This window comes from Ascaphus truei, chromosome 7 (genome assembly GCF_040206685.1).
Source record: "Ascaphus truei isolate aAscTru1 chromosome 7, aAscTru1.hap1, whole genome shotgun sequence".
Lineage (NCBI taxonomy): Eukaryota > Metazoa > Chordata > Amphibia > Anura > Ascaphidae > Ascaphus > Ascaphus truei.
Window position 1 is genome coordinate 14812529 of NC_134489.1, and position 22818 is coordinate 14835346.

At 47.8% G+C, this 22818-nt stretch overlaps 1 protein-coding gene across 2 annotated transcripts in view; it reads right to left on the reverse strand.

Annotated features, from left to right (window-relative positions):
• The window catches only part of LOC142498730 (cytochrome P450 2F3-like), a 77392-nt gene that overhangs the window by 37922 nt on the left and 16652 nt on the right, over positions 1 to 22818 (reverse strand). For both annotated transcript variants that reach the window (XM_075607064.1, XM_075607065.1), the window contains 5 exons: positions 22467 to 22629; positions 21388 to 21537; positions 20524 to 20684; positions 19769 to 19945; positions 16793 to 16934 (listed from right to left, as the gene is read on the reverse strand). In XM_075607064.1, coding sequence (XP_075463179.1) covers positions 16793 to 16934; positions 19769 to 19945; positions 20524 to 20684; positions 21388 to 21537; positions 22467 to 22629 — 793 coding nt within the window. The remainder of the gene's footprint in view (positions 1 to 16792; positions 16935 to 19768; positions 19946 to 20523; positions 20685 to 21387; positions 21538 to 22466; positions 22630 to 22818) is intronic.

Genomic DNA, 22818 nt, shown 5'->3' on the forward strand with positions numbered 1-22818 from the left:
AGCACGGTTTTACCCCCGAAGCTTACCGGGGTAAGTTCCGGCTGGAGGAGAGGTACCCTCAGGAGACCTATGTCACTTATGTGACCCGCATGGCTTTGTACGGGTTACACTGGGTGGAGGGCTCTGAGGCCAGGACTTACCAACGCCTGCTGGACCTCATCTTTCAGGAGCAGCTCATGCAGCAGTGCCCGCCGGCGGTGAGGGCTTTTGAGTATTATAAAAAGCCCAAGACCTACACCGAGGCGGCGAGGATGGCCGATGACTATGTGGTCAGCCGGTCCCAGATGACCGCCAAGGTACCAGCCAAAGCGGTAACCCCACCGGCGCCGGCCAAGAAAGCTGTGAGTACCCCCCAGTGGACCCAAAAGCTGCCTGCGGGCAGCGGGTCACACAAGGCGGGAGAGCTCCGGCATGAACGCCGGTGCTACAATTGCAACAGCACTGGTCACCTCAGACCAGATTGCCCAGATCCCCTGCGTTCCAACGGACCCTATCGAGGGCAATGCACCCCAGCTGCGAAGCCGGTAGCCCGCGTGCGGGTGGCTTCCACCAAAGAACCAGGACCGGTCATGGAAACAACTCCCAGCGAGACGTCCCATGTCACCCCTATCCCGGTTTCATCGGTGCCTACAGCCAGGAGCGGAGGACATCTTGGCGCAGACCTGCAGCAGACGGACAGCCAGAGCAAACATCTTACCCCGGTCACAGTCGGTGACCGGCAAGCAGTCGGCTTGCTGGATTCAGGAGCCGCAGTGACCCTGGTCCGACCTGATATGGTCCGGCCAGAGGAATTGATCCCAGGCCCTGGGATGCAGATCACTGTGGCCGATGGAGAGCCACGTTTCCTGCAGGTGGCCCGCATCTTTTTGGATTTGGGGGTGGGCAAGGATGTGCGGGAGGTGGGGGTTTTACCTGATTTGGATGCCGATATTCTTTTGGGCAATGACCTGGGACCGATGACCTGCACCTACGACCATGTGCCCCAGCCCGCTGCAGTAGCGGCGGTTACCCGGAGCCAGACCGCAGCAATGCCGGTGGCGGCCGATCCAGTCCCCCAGCCTTTGGGACCAACGTTAGCGGAGGGCGCAGAGGAGCCCGGGGAGGTAAGCCAGGACCAGTTGCAACCACAGGCTGACTTACTGTTCCCCCTTACCTTGTCCCCTTCCCCTGACAATGACATGACTGGGGGGTGGCCAGACTTAGGAGACCAGTTTAGGGAGGCAGTGAAGGCAGACCCTACCCTGGCCGGCGTGAGACTTCGGGCGTCCGAATCTCAGGCAGGGGAGGGCACTGAGCACTGCCTATGGCATAAGGGACTCCTGTACAGAGAAGAAGGGAACCCGGGGATAGAGGAGGGATTGACCGGTAAGCGACAGCTAGTAGTGCCCCAGGGGTACCGACAGCAATTGTTACGGGTAGCTCACTCTATTCCGCTAGCGGTTCATCAGGGGGTCACCAAGTCGCGAGCCCGGTTATTGCAGCGTTTCTACTGGCTGGGGGCATCCCGAGATGCAAGCAATTTCTGCCGCTCTTGTGATGCCTGCCAGCGAGTAGGTAAGGTGGGCGACCGTGTGAAGGCACCCCTGAAACCCCTACCGATAATAGGGGAACCCTTCCAGAAGGTAGCGATGCACCTGATAGGACCCCTCATGATTCCTAGCAGGTCAGGGAAGTGCTACATCCTCACGGTGGTGGATTTTGCCACCCGGTACCCTGAGGCAGTAGCGCTTGGCACCATAAGTGCCAAGACAGTGGCAGCAGCTTTGCTGAACATTTTTGCTAGGGTAGGTTTCCCTAGTGAGATCCTAACCGATCAGGGGTCGCAGTTCATGAGTGAACTGTTACATTGTCTCTGGGATGCATGCGGTGTACAGCACCGGCGCACTACCCCTTACCATCCCCAGACAAACGGATTATGTGAGAGGTTCAACGGGACCCTGAAGCAGATGCTTCGGACATTTATAGTGGCGGATGGGAAAGACTGGGAGATTCACCTGCAGCACTTGCTGTTTGCATACCGAGAGGTACCGCAAGAATCTACAGGCTTCTCCCCCTTCGAGCTACTATATGGCCGCAGGGTACGTGGACCTCTGGACCTATTCCGTGAGGGATGGGAAGGGGAGACTACTGCTACTGATGCTTCAGTGATCAAGTATGTAGTAGATCTCAGAGACCAGTTAGAGATGCTCATGGGGGTGGCCCAGGACCACCTCAGGGCTGCTCAGACCAAGCAGAAGCGATTGTATGACCAGCAGGCCCGTAGTAGAGAATTCATCCCAGGACAACAGGTGCTTGTTCTCAAACCCACTCGGGAGAACAAGCTGATGGCTGCCTGGTCGGGACCGTACTCGGTTATCCGAAAGGTGAATGAGTGCAACTATGTTGTACAGGTAGCGCCTGAGAGGCACAAGACATACCACGTCCCAGAGCCCTTGGGCAAGTCCAGTAGTCCTAGTTCCTAAAAAGGACAAGACCACCAGGTTTTGTGTGGACTACCGGTTGCTCAACGCTGGGACGGTGTCAGATGCTTACCCCATGCCCCGCATGGATGAGTTACTAGATGAACTCGCGGGGGCGAAGTATCTGACCACCATGGATTTGAGCAAAGGCTATTGGCAAATCCCCCTGACCCTGGAGGCTAGGAGAAGTCAGCATTCATCACTCCAAGTGGCCTCTATGAGTTTTTGGTGATGCCATTTGGGATGAAGAATGCCCCGGCTATCTTCCAACGCCTGGTCAATAGGTTACTGGAAGGGATGCAGAGCTATGCCAGGGCTTACTTAGATGACATTGCTGTCTTTAGTAATTCCTGGGAATCCCACATAGGACATGTGTCTGCGGTGCTGGGGAGGATTAGGGAGGCTGGGCTTACCTTAAAACCCACTAAGTGTATGGTAGGGATGGCAGAAGTCCTGTACTTAGGGCACAGGGTGGGTGGAGGGCATCTCAAGCCAGAGCCAGCCAAGGTAGAAGCTATAGTTGAGTGGCCTGTTCCAAAAACCAAGAAACAGGTCATGGCATTTTTGGGCACCGCAGGGTACTATAGGAAATTTTTCCTACAGTACAGCGCCCTGGCCAAACCCCTGACTGATCTGACCAAGAAGCAACTGCCTGTGCTTATTACCTGGTCTCCTGCCTGTGAAAATGCTTTCCAGGCCCTGAAAACTGCGCTTGCTTGAGCCCCCATACTGGCTGCTCCAGACTATACCAAGCATTTTCTTATTCAGACTGATGCCTCAGACTTTGGTGTTGGGGCCAGGGTGAGCCAGGTGGGGGATGACGGCAAAGAACACCCTGTAGTGTATCTAAGTTGCAAACTGCTCCCCAGGGAAGTGGCATATGCCACCATTGAGAAAGAGTGCTTGGCCATTGTGTGGGCACTCAAAAAGCTTCAGCCCTATGTATATGGGAGGGCTTTCACGGTCATCACCGACCACAATCCCCTGAGTTGGCTACAGAGGGTATCAGGGGAGAATGCCAAGTTGCTGAGATGGAGCTTGGCCTTGCAAGAAATCGAATTTACCATTCAACACAAAAAGGGCAGTGAAAACAGCAATGCTGATGGACTTTCATGCCAGGACTATCCCTCTGAGACTGAGTTCATTAATGGTGCCAGCAGTGCCCCACACCCCGTTAGGGCCAGTGGGCCACAGGTCACCCATTAAGAAGGGGAGGTGTAGAGGGAGAATGGGGGTGGCCCGGTATTAAAGGGGTTACACCCCATTTGGCCATCCATGACCTCACCAGGGAGACAAGGGGTTAACTGGGCTGAGGTCCAGGACTGTGATTTTACCCCTGTTATGACATGTAAATGTGTATTCCCCTGTTCCCCTGTTCTGTTATAACATCTGGTTTAGGCAGTGTCTGCATCACACACACACACTAGCATCCATCTGGGAACACAAGGGTTAATAGTCCTTTAATGATTATAGCTCTTTGTGTAGATTTTCCCACCATTTCAGGCACCATTTTGCAGGTTCCCATAGGCCGCCATTAGGGCTCAATGCTTTCTAATGGTGAATCTTGCTGTGGAGTCCTGTTCCTGAGAAGACCAGCAGATGGCGTCTGAAAGGAAGAGCGGTGGTTTCGCACTGTAAGTCAATGGGCTCATTGACTTCAATGGAGAAATCCTCGAAAGCGCTTTCCAGGAACGAGTTGGCTGCCTTCCAAACCGCTTAACCGCAAGACGGATACATTTTCAATAGGAGAGCTTTGATCACTTACAAGTCAAGTTCAACGACAAGTGGCGTGGGAATAAACAGTTCTAGGGGTCCTAGAAATACATTCTTTCTGTCCCTAGTTCCTAGACTTCGACCACAACCGGGTCCCCATATCCTGGACACCCGATAAGGGTCGAACCCATAAGAGCGGGCCACGCCATAGGTTCCAATGGTGGCGGCCGAACTGGCTCAGGAAAACGGCTAAGTGTGAAAAGCTGAATTTTGGTATTTCATAGCTCCGGTTCCGGAGGGTCCAGGGAGTCAGGGTTTGGGGTATCTGTAGCCACTGCTCCGGCATCACTGCAGAACCATCCTTGACCCTCTTGGACCAACCCGACGGAGTATGGACCCCCTTGAAAGTTCGGGATTTTTCCCATATACTCCAATGGTGGCCAAACCCCATTGATCGGCTACGGCGGAAAACTCCCATTGACTTCAACGGCGGCATCGCCCCGTTGAAAGTCTATGGCGGGGATTCCAATAGCCGCCAATGGCGGCGGTTTGCCATTGAAAGTCTATGGCGGCGAAGCCCGTTGTTTTCAATGGGGATTTAGTGAAAAACCATGATTTCATTTACAGCGGAGTTTTATGTATTAAAATGTAAAACGGTTTTAAGTGTATTTGTGTATCTCCGGTTTCCCAGGTCATAGCAGGTCGCAAATTGGACCATAGGGTGTCCCAGTTCAGGCATTGAGAACTGGGAAGTTTGGACCTGCTGGAACCAAAGGAACCGGATATTTTAATATGTTCATGTTTTATCCAACTTACTGTATTCTGAGATATGGGTAAAACTCAGAGGAAATTCCTTTGCATACCAGGGTAGCATATGGCCAGAAAGGCGACCCAATGTCTAGGGCCTGAGTATGTTTCAAAGGATTTTGTCACCTCCACTGTTTGCATGAGGGTGGAGACTACTCAAACCAGAGCAATCTTCAAGTGTTCCATTTCACACATCACAACAAAGGATTTCCTGCCAGGTACTCCATTTGGTAGACTAGCTGGCATTCCTGATATAGAGGAGGGGTTATAGAAATGGGACTCCCGAGCTCTACTGCGCATATACCAACTAGCCGGGGGGCATGGGTCAAAAAGTGTTCCCACGTTAACTACTGGCTAGAGGTAATTGAGAACCAATCCCAGGTACTCAATGTTAAGGATAGGGCACAAAAGGTTTATAAACTGATGTTCCCCCTGTATCCTTCGTCTTCAATTTATCATCTGAATGCTACCTGATTGCCAGAGAATTGCTATGCTACATACTTCTCCTTCCCCAACCCTAAAGTAAGTGTACTTCTTGTTTGTTACTGTATTATTCGTGTGTTCACCTATCCAAAGCAATAAATATACTTTATTATATCTAAGACTCGTCCCAGTTCAGACCCAGTGATAAATATATATCATCTGTTATATATATTTATGTGTGATTTATACAGCCTGCCATAATCTCACCGTGACAGGCTTGTATAATTAACTGGTGGCAGCGGCGGGATTGAACTGGACCTGTATTACTAGTGTTCTGCAGGATACTGTAATATAGTGGGGACTCAATGGTAATTGCGAGTTCCTGGGTCTAAAGATATTGAACACATGTTAGTGCAACAAGTAACGCAAGTTGTCACACCACCTCACCTGCTGCGATCCAGAACCATGAGTGAAGCGGAGAACGCCTATTACCTGAAAACTAGAAATCAGCTAAAAGACAAGTGCCGTGCCTATGGACTGGAATACGTAAACCAGGAGGTCGAGGACATGATTGAGGCAATCACAGCACATGAAGCCGAGCTTGCAGAGTCCCAGGATACGACTCAGCTTGCCCTTGTACAGGCGCCCGGAGATCAGGGACTGGACCCAGTGCCGGAGCGGCAGGATCCCGGGGAGGGGACAAGTGCACCTCCTGGGCCAAGTGTGACAAGAGTGGCACTGATGGCTGCAACCACCAGTCCGTTTACCCCCGAAATGTTGGCACTGATCACCACGTGGGGAGGCCGAGGGACAGCGGCTAAAGTTTCTCTCAATGGTAGTGAACAGGCCCGCTTATTGCCCCCCGGTCCAACCCTGCATAGATGAACTCCAACTGGACAAGCACAGTCTAACCAAGTATGTGGAAGGCACTGATCGGATGGACATGTTTCTAAGGAACTTTGAAACGCAGTGCCGGCGGTACAAGGTGCTTCCCGAGCATAGGGTTGCACGCCTGGACCCGCTACTCTCCGGCTTGGCTAAGCAGACCTTGACGGCACTTACAGACGAGTTTGCTGATGACTATGACCACCTGAAAGAACTTTTGCTATTCCAGCACGGTTTTACCCCCGAAGCTTACCGGGGTAAGTTCCGGCTGGAGGAGAGGTACCCTCAGGAGACCTATGTCACTTATGTGACCCGCATGGCTTTAAACGGGTTACACTGGGTGGAGGGCTCTGAGGCCAGGACTTACCAACGCCTGCTGGACCTCATCTTTCAGGAGCAGCTCATGCAGCAGTGCCCGCCGGCGGTGAGGGCTTTTGTGTATGATAAAAAGCCCAAGACCTACACCGAGGCGGCGAGGATGGCCGATGACTATGTGGTCAGCCGGTCCCAGATGACCGCCAAGGTACCAGCCAAAGCGGTAACCCCACCGGCGCCGGCCAAGAAAGCTGTGAGTACCCCCCAGTGGACCCAAAAGCTGCCTGCGGGCAGCGGGTCACAGAAGGCGGGAGAGCTCCGGCATGAACACCGGTGCTACAATTCTAACAGCACTGGTCACCTCAGACCAGATTGCCCAGAACCCCTGCGTTCCAACGGACCCTATCGAGGGCAATGCACCCCAGCTGCAAAGCCGGTAGCCCGCGTGCGGGTGGCTTCCACCAAAGAACCAGGACCGGTCATGGAAACAACTCCCAGCGAGACGTCCCATGTAACCCCTATCCCGGTTTCATCGGTGCCTACAGCCAGGAGCGGAGGACATCTTGGCGCAGACCTGCAGCAGACAGACGGCCGGAGCAAACATCTTACCCCAGTCACAGTCGGTGACCGGCAAGCAGTCGGCTTGCTGGATTCAGGAGCCGCAGTGACCCTGGTCCGACCTGATATGGTCCGGCCAGAGGAATTGATCCCAGGCCCTGGGATGCAGATCACTGTGGCCAACGGAGAGCCACGTTTCCTGCAGGTGGCCCGCATCTTTTTGGATTGGGGGGTGGGCAAGGGTGTGCGGGAGGTGGGGGTTTTACCCGGTTTGGATGCCGACATTCTTTTGGGCAACGACCTGGGACCGATGACCTGCACCTACGACCGTGTGCCCCAGCCCGCTGCAGTAGCGGTGGTTACCCAGAGCCAGACCGCGGCAATGCCGGCGGCGGCCGCTCCAGTCCCCCAGCCTTTGGGACCAACGTTAGCGGAGGGCGCAGAGGAGCCCGGGGAGGTAAGCCAGGACCAGTTGCAACCACAGGCTGACTTACTGTTCCCCCTTACCTTGTCCCCTTCCCCTGACAATGACATGACTGGGGGGTGGCCAGACTTAGGAGACCAGTTTAGGGAGGCAGTGAAGGCAGACCCTACCCTGGCCGGCGTGAGACTTCGGGCGTCCGAATCTCAGGCAGGGGAGGGCACTGAGCACTGCCTATGGCATAAGGGACTCCTGTACAGAGAAGAAGGGAACCCGGGGATAGAGGAGGGATTGACCGGTAAGCGACAGCTAGTAGTGCCCCAGGGGTACCGACAGCAATTGTTACGGGTAGCTCACTCTATTCCGCTAGCGGTACATCAGGGGGTCAACAGGACGCGAGCCCGGTTATTGCAGCGTTTCTACTGGCCGGGGACATCCCGAGATGCAAGCAATTTCTGCCGGTCTTGTGATGCCTGCCAGCGAGTAGGTAAGGTGGGCGACCATGTGAAGGCACCCCTGAAACCCCTACCGATAATAGGGGAACCCTTCCAGAAGGTAGCGATGCACCTGATAGGACCCCTCATGATTCCTAGCAGATCAGGGAAGCGCTACATCCTCACGGTGGTGGATTTTTCCACCCGGTACCCCGAGGCAGTAGCGCTTGGCACCATAAGTGCCAAGACAGTGGCAGCAGCTTTGCTGAACATTTTTGCTAGGGTAGGTTTCCCTAGTGAGATCCTAACAGATCAGGGGTCGCAGTACATGAGTGAACTGTTACATTGTCTATGGGATGCATGCGGTGTACAGCACCGGCGCACTACCCCATACCATCCCCAGACAAACGGATTATGTGAAAGGTTCAACGGGACCCTGAAGCAGATGCTTCGGACATTTATAGAGGCGGATGGGAAAGACTGGGAGATTCACCTGCAGCACTTGCTGTTTGCATACCGAGAGGTACCGCAAGAATCTACAGGCTTCTCCCCCTTCGAGCTACTATATGGCCGCAGGGTACGTGGACCTCTGGACCTATTCCGTGAGGGATGGGAAGGGGAGACTACTGCTACTGATGCTTCAGTGATCCAGTATGTAGTAGATCTCAGAGACCGGTTAGAGATGCTCATGGGGGTGGCCCAGGACCACCTCAGGGCTGCTCAGACCAAGCAGAAGCGATGGTATGACCAGCAGGCCCGTAGTAGAGAATTCATCCCAGGACAGCAGGTGCTTGTTCTCAAACCCACTCGGGAGAACAAGCTGATGGCTGCCTGGTCGGGACCGTACTCGGTTATCCGAAAGGTGAATGAGTGCAACTATGTTGTACAGGTTAGCGCCTGAGAGGCACAAGACATACCACATCAACATGTTGAAAGAGTACAGAACACCGAGTATGGGAGCAGTGCTGGCCATTTGTAGCCCACTGCTGGAATATCCGGCGAGCAATGCTTTGCCTGATCTCCTAGGGGAGGCAAGGCAGGGAAACACTGTAGAGCAAGTAGATATAGGGGCACAGTTGAGTGCTATGCAGAAGGGAGAAGCCAGGAACATGCTAGCTCAGTATAGCACCCTCTTCACTGACATGCCAGGGACCACCCATCTCACTAAACACCCAGTACACACAGTGGACCTGCAGCCTCTGCATAAGCACGCTTATAGAGTGTCAGCAGAGGTCAAGACCAGTATGGAGAGAGAGATTGAGGAGATGCTGACCCTAGGGTAATTACTCCGTCCCAGAGCCCTTGGGCAAGTCCAGTAGTCCTAGTTCCTAAAAAGGACAAGACCACCAGGTTTTGTGTGGACTACCGGTTGCTCAACGCTGGGATGGTGTCAGATGCTTACCCCATGCCCCGCATGGATGAGTTACTAGATGAACTCGCAGGGGCAAAGTATCTGACCACCACTGATTTGAGCAAAGGCTATTGGCAAATCCCCCTGACCCTGGAGGCTAGGGAGAAGTCAGCATTCATCACTCCAAGTGGCCTCTATGAGTTTTTGGTGATGCCATTTGGGATGAAGAATGCCCTGGCTACCTTCCAACGCCTGGTCAATAGGTTACTGGAAGGGATGCAGAGCTATGCCAGGGCTTACTTAGATGACATTGCTGTCTTTAGTAATTCCTGGGAATCCCACATAGGACATGTGTCTGCGGTGCTGGGGAGGATCAGGGAGGCTGGGCTTACCTTAAAACCCACTAAGTGTATGGTAGGGATGGCAGAAGTCCTGTACTTAGGGCACAGGGTGGGTGGAGGGCATCTCAAGCCAGAGCCAGCCAAGGTAGAAGCCATAGTTGAGTGGCCTGTTCCAAAAACCAAGAAACAGGTCATGGCATTTTTGGGCACCGCAGGGTACTATAGGAAATTTTTCCTACAGTACAGCGCCCTGGCCAAACCCCTGACTGATCTGACCAAGAAGCAACTGCCTGTGCTTATTACCTGGTCTCCTGCCTGTGAAAATGCTTTCCAGGCCCTGAAAACTGCGCTTGCTTGAGCCCCCATACTGGCTGCTCCAGACTATACCAAGCATTTTCTTATTCAGACTGATGCCTCAGACTTTGGTGTTGGGGCCAGGGTGAGCCAGGTGGGGGACGACGGCAAAGAACACCCTGTAGTGTATCTAAGTTGCAAACTGCTCCCCAGGGAAGTGGCATATGCCACCATTGAGAAAGAGTGCTTGGCCATTGTGTGGGCACTCAAAAAGCTTCAGCCCTATGTATATGGGAGGGCTTTCACGGTCATCACCGACCACAATCCCCTGAGTTGGCTACAGAGGGTATCAGGGGAGAATGCCAAGTTGCTGAGATGGAGCTTGGCCTTGCAATAATTCGAATTTACCATTCAACACAAAAAGGGCAGTGAAAACAGCAATGCTGATGGTCTTTCACGCCAGGACTATCCCTCTGAGACTGAGTTCATTAATGGTGCCAGCAGTGCCCCACTCCCCGTTAGGGCCAGTGGGCCACAGGTCACCCATTAAGAAGGGGAGGTGTAGAGGGAGAATGGGGGTGGCCCGGTATTAAAGGGGTTACACCCCATTTGGCCATCCCATGACCTCACCAGGGAGACAAGGAGTTAACTGGGCTGAGGTCCAGGACTGTGATTTTACCCCTGTTATGACATGTAAATGTGTATTCCCCTGTTCCCCTGTTCTGTTATAACATCTGGTTTAGGCAGTGTCGCATCACACACACTAGCATCCATCCGGGAACACAAGGGTTAATAGTCCTTTAATGATTATAGCATTTTGCAGGTTCCCATAGGCCGCCATTAGGGCTCAATGCTTTCTAATGGTGAATCTTGCTGTGGAGTCCTGTTCCGGAGAAGACCAGCAGATGGCGTCCGAAAGGAAGAGCGGCGGTTTCGCATTGTAAGTCAATGGGCTCATTGACTTCAATGGAGAAATCCTCGAAAGCGCTTTCCAGGAACGAGTTGGCTGCCTTCCAAACCGCTTAACCGCAAAGCGGATACATTTTCAATAGGAGAGCTTTGATCACTTACAAGTCAAGTTCAACGACAAGTGGCGTGGGAATAAACAGTTCTAGGGGTCCTAGAAATAAAATTCTTTCTGTCCCTAGTTCCTAGACTTCCCCCCACTCGACCACAACCGGGTCCCCGTATCCTGGACCCCCGATAAGGGTCAAACCCATAAGAGCGGGCCGCGCCATAGGTTCCAATGGCAGCGGCCGCACGGGCTCAGGAAAACTGCTAAGTGTGAAAAGCTGAATTTTGGTATTCCATAGCTCCGGTTCCGGAGGGTCCAGGGAGTCAGGGTTTGGGGTATCTGTAGCCACTTCTCCGGCATCACTGCAGAACCATCCTTGACCCTCTTGGACAAACCCGACGGAGTATGGACCCCCTTGAAAGTTTGGGATTTTTCCCATAGACTCCATTGGCGGCCAAACCCCATTGATCGGCTACGGCGGAAAACTCCCATTGACTTCAACGGGGGCATCGCCCCGTTGAAAGTCTATGGCGGGGATTCCCATAGCCGCCAATGGCGGCGGTTTGCCATTGAAAGTCTATGGCGGCGAAGCCCGTTGTTTTCAATGGGGATTTAGTGAAAAACCGTGATTTCATTTACAGCGGAGTTTTATGTATTAAAAATGTAAAACGGTTTAAAGTGTATTTGTGTATCTCCGGTTTCCCATGTCGTAGCAGGTCGCAAATTGGACCATAGGGTGTCCCAGTTCTGGCATTGAGAACTTGGATGTTTGGACCTGCTGGACCCAAAGGAACCGGATATTTTAATATGTTCATGTTTTATCCAACTTACTGTATTCTGAGATATGGGTAAAACTCAGAGGAAATTCCTTTGCATACCAGGGTAGCATATGGCCAGAAAGGCGACCCAATGTCTAGGGCCTGAGTATGTTTCAAAGGATTTTGTCACCTCCACTGTTTGCATGAGGGTGGAGACTACTCAAACCAGAGCAGTCTTCAAGTTTTCCATTTCACACCTCACAACAAAGAATTTCCTGCCAGGTACTCCATTTTGTAGACTAGCTGGCATTCCTGATATAGAGGAGGGGTTATAGAAATGGGACCCCCGAGCTCTACTGCGCATATACCAAGTAGCCGGGGGGCATGGGTCAAAAAGTGTTCCCACGTTAACTACTGGCTAGAGGTAATTGAGAACCAATCCCAGGTACTCAATGTTAAGGATAGGGCACAAAAGGTTTATAAACTGATGTTCCCCCTGTATCCTTCGTCTTCAATTTATCATCTGAATGCTACCTGATTGCCAGAGAATTGCTATGCTACATACTTCTCCTTCCCCAACCCCAAAGTAAGTGTACTTCTTATTTGTTACTGTATTATTCGTGTGTTCACCTATCCAAAGGAATAAATATACTTTATTATATCTAAGACTCGTCCCAGTTCAGACCCAGTGATAATATATATCATCTGTTATATATATTTATGTGTGACTTATACAGCCTGCCATAATCTCACCGTGACAATAGCCACTGACTTTAATAAGTGCGGCCGAATATGCTCCAAAGTGGAGTGACTGCGCGATGGCTGTACATAGCAGATGTCAATATAGACAGTACAGCTAAAGACTTAATTGTCTGCATGTTCTATGTCCGTTGTGGTAGCGTTATATACTGAACTGATGTTACTCTGCATATAGAGTCCCATCGGCTGCTTGCTGTCACAACCTAAGGCAGACTGGAATGCCAGTCAGTGTTTGGTGTTCGTGTCTTGTAGTGATATATACACGTTGTAGCGCTGGAGCTGCTTTATTGCTTGCGGGACAGGTTGTATAGAAATCAATTAGTGGTGGTGATTTAACCCTCAGTGCACCTCACATCGTATGTGGATACAATCACAGGCAATATGCAGAAGTGAAACTTAGGTGAATGTAACACCACGCTCAGTGCCGTGTGTCACTCCGGCTCTTATAAAACACTGGATTACACTCGTATTTAAGTTTAGCCGGGCGGTGTGGCGTCAGTATAAACTCGCGACTTCTGTAAAGTCACGTGGATATTGCCGCCTGAGAGATACTGTCATGAAGGTAAGGACCGGCATGATTAAACATATATATATTCCTCAAGTAGAGGTATTGCAGGCATTAGGACAACTTCATATTGAGACTTAAGATTGCACCATAGCAATATAAAACCCGACGTGACGTCCGTTTCGTCGCCTAGAGCGACTTCTTCTGGGGTGGGCGTTGCCGCGTCTCTGTCGGCCCCTTTATATGTATCCGTTGCCTTGGCAACCGTGAGACGCTGTTTAGAACATTGCTGTGGTAGTGGTGGTGCGGGTGTACTGCAGCTTGCAGTATGGGTAAAATTGTGCAGATAAGGGACCAAGTCTAGAAAACTGACAAAGTTGTCATTTAGGTGAACAATGAAATTACCAGAGACCCGTTGATACCTGCAAAAAATGTTTTAATGCAGTAAAGGGAGGTCTGTTAATGATCCTTATCGTCTGTGAGGTCTACATGATATAGGCAAAAAGGGGACCAGGACTTAATGCTCTGTGGTGGGCCCATAAAAGGATATTGAAAGTTTTCATAATTTCTGTAATTATTGTGATTGAGGGAGAGTGGTCCAAGACAGTAAATGTACACATGCTGATGGAGATATCTGTAATAAATTTTACAGGAAAGGTGTATAAACAAAACCTTAATTGAGCCCTGCTGGATAGTGCGTGTTTAATAGATAAATCCACCTTGCCTCACACTGTAATAGCTTCTTATCCCAATTGCCTTTTCTGATATGTGTTGCAATATGGTCAATTCCCTGAAAAGTAAGGGTACTATGGTCTCCATCATGTACATTTCGCACATGTCTTGAAACTGGGGTGTCTGTAGAGTTGCGAATGGAGCCCAGGTGTTCAAGGACTCTTTTTCTCAGTTCCCGCTTCGTTTTACCCACATACTTCAGGCCACAGGAGCAGGTGATCACGTAGATAAGTCCTGTGGTTTTACAGTTAATGAAGGTTTTAATTGGGTACGTTTAATTATTCTGTGTGTTGGTGAATGTGGAACCCTCTCTCATAAAATCACAGGCCTTGCAATGATGGCACTTAAAAAAACCTTTAATAGACAGCCAAGTTTTCTGATTTTTATTTCTCGAAAAGTGGCTGTGCACCTGGTGGTCCCCGCGCTACATCGTGTATATATCACTACTAGACACGAACACCAAACACTCACTGGCATTCCAGTCTGCCTTAGGTTTTGACAGCAAGCAGCCGACGGGACTCTATATGCAGAGTAACATCAGTTCAGTATATAATGCTACCACAACGGACATAGAACATGCAGACAATTAAGTCTTTAGCTGTACTGTCTATATTGACATCTGCTATGTACAGCCCCTATATCCAACAATATATTATAGTGGCATATTGTGAATCACGAAATAGCCATTGACCACTGGCAGTTACGTTACCCTATACACTCACCTGTACACAATTGTGGTATTTTTACTGCACGCCATCGCGCACTCCACTTGGGAGCATATTCGGCCGCACTTATTAAAGTCAGTGGCTATGACCACAATACACTTCCGCTCTGCGGGGTACAGAATACAAGAGTTAATAGGGTAAACTTATTATCCCAGACACACGGAGTCACTAGATAAAACCTATAGTGACCCCATACACTACCGTGGATGGTAATAGACATCAGAGATCTACTATTGAGAGGATCTCTCTAACCATTTATGGCTATTATTCGTGGGCATACACAGTAACACTGGTTACTACAATATACCAAATAAATTAGTCACTAGGTTCGCGTTTAATACCTTTGACACTCAGCACTACGCCTATGAAGGCCAGCCGTCTCATTATCATCTGTGTAGATACAACCAGATATAACTCTATACCATAACTGTTTAAATCATCACATCAGACATGACTTCCCCTTGACACTATCCCTGCATACCTATATAAATTATACATATAGGTGTGCAACAGGTTAATCCATACCAAGCACTACACCTTAGAAATATCTCCTCTTACCAAATCAGGGTTAAATCACAGGTATATTAATACCTTACCCAATGATTCTTTCAAGAGGAGTTTTTCCTGGGGAACGCAAAGCTGAATGAGTTACAGTTATATCTCTTTCCTCATTTGACACACAGCTAACTATTTCTAGCATTAGAGAGGCACTAGGAGCTTCATGATTTTAAGGTTATTTATGTAGTATTTTAGTCTATTATGTTCCAATAAACTTTTATATGTTGTATGTCTGCGCACTCTAGGACCATGATTTAATACAACTCAGGTCTGTGGTGCGCCCTAATGTATTTAATAAATAGAATGATGCTTATTGTTGGGCTGTGTATTGTTTTATTGTGGGTACTGCGGGTGGGGTGTGGGTATTTTCCCCAACGGTATGTGGGTAGGCCTCCCTTGTGGGTAGTGGGTGAGGGTGATTAGGCCTCACGGGGTGGGGGGGTTAGTGTGGGAGGGTATGTAGGCGTCCCGAGTGGTGGGTGAGGGTGGGTTAACCCCTTAATGACTGTAGAGGTTTATAACCGCTATGGTGATTAAGGGGTTAGGGGACATTACATTTGATGTTTTCATTCTTGTGTCTGTTTTGCATCAGCGGAGGGGGCATGGGCAGGATGAAGAGGAGGATGGCCTTCATCGTGGCAGCCGGACATGGGTGAGTACTATATGTATTTAATGTATTGATTGGTGTTTATGTATTTAAAATGGGCACATTCACTATTATCCATTTGTGGATAGTAGTAATTGTGGCCATTACTATACTGTATGTGTTAAGGGGGGGGGGGGGTATTTCTTTATAAGTATGTATACCGCCGGCCTATAGTAACATCGCCGGAAGAAGATATCAGTGTATCTCGAAAGCTCGCACAAATAAAAGCATTTCGTTAGCCAAAGAACGGTATCATCTATTTATTTTTTGATTATTGAAGCTCGCCTAACACGGTACTGATACCTCTACATATATATATATATATATATATATATTTATTTATATTCATTTATTTATTTAGTGTGGGGCTGCTGTGTGTGATTATTTTTTATTGTGGGTGCGCGGTGTGGGTGAAGGGGGTATTAGCCCCAACGGTGGTTGTTTAGGGCTTGCGGGTTGGTTGCGGGAGGCCTTAACCTCTTCATGACCATAGCGGTATTAACTGCTACGGTCGTGAAGGGGTTAAGTGCACCCGCAACCCCCCCGTAAGCCCTAAAAAAACACCAAGGGCCAATTACCCCCTTCACCCACCCCCGCTACCCACAATAAAGCTGGCACGGTGGGTTAACCCCTTCATTGCCTTAGCGGTTAGCCGCTAAGGTAATGAAGTGGGCTGTACATGCATTTTTCCTGCCTCGGATGCATGACGTGGGGCTCCGGTGTGGGTATCAGCTCCGGAGACCCCCGACATCAATCCCAGGCAGGAAAAAGGCCTGATTGTTTTCTAAGTGTCGACCTTGCCGATGCTTCTCCTCCACCAACTTACCAACTTTAGTTGGCGGGCTGGATTGCTGAAAAACTCTCCATTCTGGAAAAAAAAGCGAAAAGCTGATCGGGGCTACTTGAATTCAGCCGAGTTCAAAAAGTGCCGATAAGTGCCGATAATTCCCACTTATCGGCGCTTACTGAATCGGGAGGGCAAATTTGCCGAAAAAATGGCGATAAACAGCTTATCGGTGCTTACTGCATGAGGCTCTAAGTTTCCAGTGGAACATGGTGTGATAATAGAGCTGTAACTGGTGCTCTTGATTACCTGCTATTTCTGGATATTTCAAGAGAACCAGGAATCCATATCTAAGCGTTGTGCTGACTGCCTCTGTCCCTCCGAACAGCAGGTTTTGAATGGTCATCACCAGTGACTTGGTATAAAAGACTGGGTTAGGATTGTCCTTCTCCTAGAAAGGGGATGTGAGTGAATTAGTGGGCAACTGAATGGAAGGACCTCATAGACTATTCTGCTCTCACAGTGAAGGGGTGTGGGAAACAAAAGGTACAGGACACTGGCATTCTGAAAATAGTTTTGTGTAAACATCATAGACATTGCACTCGAAAATACATAAACCCCATTCAGTGCCAAAGGAGGCACAAGAAGGTTTATTTTAAAACTGCATGTAATCTTTATCATTGCCCCCTGTCCTTTTTTGGTCTCTGTCCTTTCTTTTCGGTCTATATCTGTCCTTCTGCCCCTGATTCTTAAGCTCTGTCTCTATATCATTACTAGCCCTTTTCTGTTTGTTACAGTAACTGCCACTTTTCGGTGACTCTGTTATTCTACTGTTACTCTATCCTCACTCCTTCCCTGTTTCGTCTGAATTACGTTGTGGCCGAATTAAAGTCAATGGTAGATATTGCCAATATGGGCGTGATGCGCCCTTTCATCTTTTGATCAACTGCTAAAACTCTGACATAGGCCCTCATTCTTTCCTGTCTCGATAACTGTAACCTCCTGCTGCCTGGCCTTCCTGCCTCTCAGCAGTCTCCCCTACAATCTTAAACGCTGCTGCCAGAATTACTCTACTCTTTCCTAAATGTGTCTCAGCATCTCCCCTGCTGAAACCACTCTCCTGGCTTCCTATAAAATCACGCATCCCACACTCAATTCTCCTCCTCACTTTTAAAGCTTTACACTCTTCTGCTCTTCCTTACATCTTAGCCCTAATTCCTCACTATGCACCATCCCGACTGTCTTCTCTCTATCCCCTTTTGTATCTAAAGCCCTCTCCCGCCTTAAACCTTTTGACTGCCCCACACCTCTGGAATGCCCTTCCCCTCAATACCCGACTAGCACCCTCTCTATCCACCTTTAAGAACCACCCTAAGACACACTTGCTTTAAGAAGCATATGAGTAGTACTGTGTAAGGAATCTGCTCCTGGGTTTGGCTGAAACCTATACCTTACAGAATTATTGAGCTTCTAGACAACTCCCCCTTGTTTCTGAAATCAGCATCCCCTGCTCCTGCAATCACTGCAGTCTGGATGCATCCTGTGCAGCTCTGTCTCTGTGCTCCATTATTGGAGGAATTCCCTCACACCCCTGTCCTTTGATTGGCTCCCCGCCCTTCTTATACTGGGCTCTCCAATTTCCTCATTGCTGAACATAAACTGTCTCAAGTAACTGTGCTTGCCACAGCACCTCTGTTTGACCTGCTTGGCTTTCCTGCCATAGTTCCTAGTTTCTGGCAGGCTCCGCCACGCTGAAGCGGTTACACTGAAGCCCTCATTGTTTCTTGTCCTGTCTGCAGTTCCTGTTCCCAGTGACCTTCCAGTGGCCTCCACCACTCTCATCTGTACCCGGCTAAGGGGTGCTGTTCTGTGCTGAAGCATTGGATCCTCCGTGCTACTTGCAGACTCCACCGCTTGAAGCAGTTACCCTGAAGCCCTCAGTGTTTCTTGTCCTGTCTGCAGTTCTTGTTCCCAGCGACCTTCCAGTGGCCTGCACCACTCTCAGATTTACCCTGTTAGGGGATGCTATCCTGTGTTGAAGCAATGGATCCTGTACTACTCCTTCTGCAATCTTCCTGCTTCCAGTAGCCTCCACTACTCACAGCTGTACCCGGCTAGGGGGAGCTGTTCTGTGCTGAAGCACTGCATCCCCAGTTACTGTTTCCTGCTCTATGCGCTGAAGTGGCACAGTTCCGGTTCCTGCTCTCTACGCTGAAGCAGTAGTTCCTGTTCCTGCTCTCTAAGCTGAAGCGACTACTTCCTTGTTTTCCGTATGATGACCTCAGCTCGTGACCGCAACCTTCGCTCCTGTGACACCTGCCCTGACCCTGGCTTGTCTACCTTCTCCAGTCCTGATCTGACTACATTTAACCATGGATTTCGCAACCCAGATCCGGCTTCATGGTCTAAGGTCAGTGTATATCTCTCTCCACCTCAGCCCCGCGGTCCGTTCAAGGTTTGTGGTGATCATAACCATTACACACTGTGGCTAATACTATACACACGATACATAAAGCTTGGCCCCTTGCAGACGCACTTACCAGAATGCCCTCTTACTGTCTCTGTATGTTTTCCCTACCAATTACATCTTCAGAGCAGGGACTCCTCTTCCACAATGTTACTTTTATGTCTGATGCACTTATTCCCATGATGTGTTCTTTGTAGTTATTTGTTATTTATATGATTGTCACATGTATTACTGCTGTGAAGCCCTATGTACATTAATGGCGCTATATAAATAAAGACATACATACATACATAGCGCATTCATGACCCCGGCCTTTGTAACTCCCCTTTTAGTCTCCTTGTAATCATGTCTTAAAGGTTCAATCACGTGTAGTTGGCCAGTTGAAATTCTTTTGAGCCATGGAATTGTGAAGTGTTTGTGTATCAGGTGTTTTCTTTACTCATTCCACCCTGTCCTTATCAGAGAACCAATAAAGTTAAGGAAGGTTGAGGAGGAGGAATTCTGGCTGCACAAGCACTTGCTGAAAACATAGTGACATTTCACAAAAGGGAGTAGCCAAAGGAAATCAAACCTATTCCAAATCAAACTGCAAAATAAAAAACTTATAGCTATCAAATATGGTTAAATGTATCTATTACACAGATGATACCACTTAAACATGTCACTAGCTTTAGTTCACTTTGTTTCTAGGAGGGTTTGCCCCTTTAATCTTCTCTCAATGACTATCCCCTCCTCCCCACGTTTGTAAAACTGCATCAGTTCCAGTTAAGAGTTCACCCAGCAGAGTATTGTTGTTAGTAGAATTGGGCATTCCTCACCTGCTTTATCTTTATGAGGAAGCAGTCAATGTAATCACGGGGACAGCTGGGATCGATGGTCTCCTCGTGGTATTTGATACTTTCCATGGTGAGTTTTGTGATGTCGTGGAAGTTTGTGTATATTCTCTTATGGGGACCTGGCAGATAATCCATCAGGCCAGGATACATGTTGTACAGCTGGAGAGAAGCAGGCAGACAAAAAATTGCAGAATCTTACAGACACAATCCTCTGATATGCTTATTATTCATATTACTATTATTAAAATGATTAATATTGCTATTATTATTCTTATAATTAATATGGCAAATCTTTGCTATGATTTCTGTAAATAATAATATTCTTAATAATTGTATTATTACTTTGATTGCTATGAATATTATCACTATTATTTTTTTAATATTTCTATAATCATCTTATTATCATCACTATTATCACTATTAATATTATTATTAAGTTGATTAAACTTATTATTACTATGATAAATCTCATTACTACAGTATTATTGCTTTGATTATTATTATTCTTAATAATAATCAACTTCTTATTAATACAATGATTTACCTTATTATTGTTACTATAATTACTTTTATTAATATTATTATTAATTATTATTATTAATAACATCATTATTATACTGTATTTAAGAAGAAATTCACCACTTTACAGCTGCATGTACATTTTGAAGTCTCCCTCCCAAATCTGGGGAGTAATAATCAATAGTCCTTCCCTGACAGTCCCTATCTACTGTACCAACCGTCCCCCATTTGCTGCTCATGATGTTAAAGTTCTTATTGACGCTTCCAGTTATGGTCAGAAGCCTCTTGTCCTCATAGTCAAACCGACTCCCGTAGATGATGGAGCAGATCACGTTGGAGACTGAATTAGCGAAGAAGTTAGTGATGTCAATCGGAGACCCTGAGGAAAGGGGAGTCCATTGTGAGTTTCCTACTAACATGAGCGTTCCTGTCGTGTTCCATGCACAGTTGCTCTCCACAATCTAAGAAAGCAGTTTACTAGGTGAAAATATAGAACAGCACTACATTTATCAAAGATCGAATGGATCTACTAAATAGATTCTCAAGGCAGGAAAGCAGGGGTTAAACCAGGGCAAAAAAACAAACCAACAGATTTATCAAATAAAAGGGATCCAATATAAAGCAATTGGAATTTTCCCTCTAATAAATCTGGAGATAGTCCAGTTTTGCAGTCCAACAAACTTTAGCGTACATATTTCCACCCTCCCCACCACCCTCCCATTGATAAAGCTGGTGCTGTATTTTAATATTAGTTTTGTCCGAGTTTTGCAATCTAAAGTGTCTCATAGAATGCTTTTGATCCTTTATCTGCTTCATGCACCTTGATAAAGCGCTGGGGAGCGCGAAACATGATGGTGCGCACACTTGTTTGTCCATGAGACTTCAATAAAACTACGTTTTTTTTACGGGCCACAGAGTGATTTTTGCCTGGATCAGTGCTCCGTCTACACACTGCGATACTTCTGGTGCCTGAAGACACCTGTTGGACCACTTACGTGAACGGGCTTCAATGTGTCTTCCAGGACCAGAAGATGTCTTTTGGCAGAAGAATGAACTTTGTAAATATTGACCTAAATGCCTACCCTTTGTTTTTGCTAATTCTTTAATCAAGAAGAGGACCTCCTCTTGTATCCGATTCTCCACGCTCCTTTTTCCCATCCCAAAGTTCCTCAAGGTGAGCAAAGCAAATCGGCGAAGATTCTTCCATTTTTCTCCGTTGTTGAAACCGATGTCTACAGATAATAAAGGAAAAAGTAATGTTAAATAGTTAAATGCAGACGTCACTGTTCCATGTAGATTTATGGAGATAAATTCTTTATTGTAGAGGAGGAATCCATGAAAGTCTATGGGGACAAATAATTTCTTGTTAAGGGTGATCCCATGAAAACCTATGTGGAGAAAAAATGCACTGGGTGATTATTTAAATTCTATGGAAACAAATATTTTTCTTTTAGAGGGGGATCCAATGACAGTCTACACTGTATGAACAAATCAATGTGGGACAAATTTTTTATTGTAGAGGGGAATACTGTACCATGAATGTTAATGGGCAAAATAAATTATTGTAGAGAGGGATCCCATGACAGCCTATGGAAATAAAATAAATAAGTTTGTGTACAGGGGAGTCCCATCAAAGTGTATGGAAATCAATAGATTATTGTTGAGGTGTATCTCATGAAAGTCTATGGAGATAAATAATTTCTTGTTAATGGGCTCCCATGAAAATCTACGCAAACAAATAATTCCTTGTGTAAGGGAATCCCATGAAAGTCTATGGAGACAAATCATTTCTCTTATAGGAAATCCCATTCAATTTTACATATAATTTTTAGTAGAGTGGGTCCCATGAAAGTCTATGTGAACAAAGAATTTGTTGTAGAGGGGGATTCAATGAACAGCTATAAAGACAAATCAATTATTACAAAGTAGATTCCCATGGAACTAGTGAGGTCTGTTAAATAACTTGAAAGTGCTGTAATTTATCCTTTTCACTGCCAGATGCATTGAAAACTCCTCTAGCAGTGGAAGGGTTAAGATGTGATGGGGTTCTGCTCCTTCAAACTGCTAAGTCTCAGAGCGGCCAGCAAAGCATTAATTAGCTCCTGTGCTTCACTGGCTTAGAGTAGAAAACCTCCCTGAACAGAGTCATATATAGTTTTACCATGTCCTTTTAAATAGTGCAGGAACACAGGATAGTCCCCTCTTTCAGAGAAAATCTCAGCTTGGTCAACCAGAGCCTCCTTCACAGCACTGTATCCACAGATCACGAGTCCTGGAGACGGACCCAAGAACAGTGTGTAGACAGATCCGTATTTCTTTTGAAACTGTGGGAAGTTGAGCAGTGAAAATCTTATAAACTGGTCACAATATTTTTGGGTTCAGGTTATTTTTTATCAAACACTGTTTGTGTATGCATTTATATCTTTAATTATATAGCGTCCACAATGTACTCATGTCAGGTTCACGGAGCTTCTCCGTTCGACAGGCGCCTCTTGCGCTGTTGCTAGGGGCAC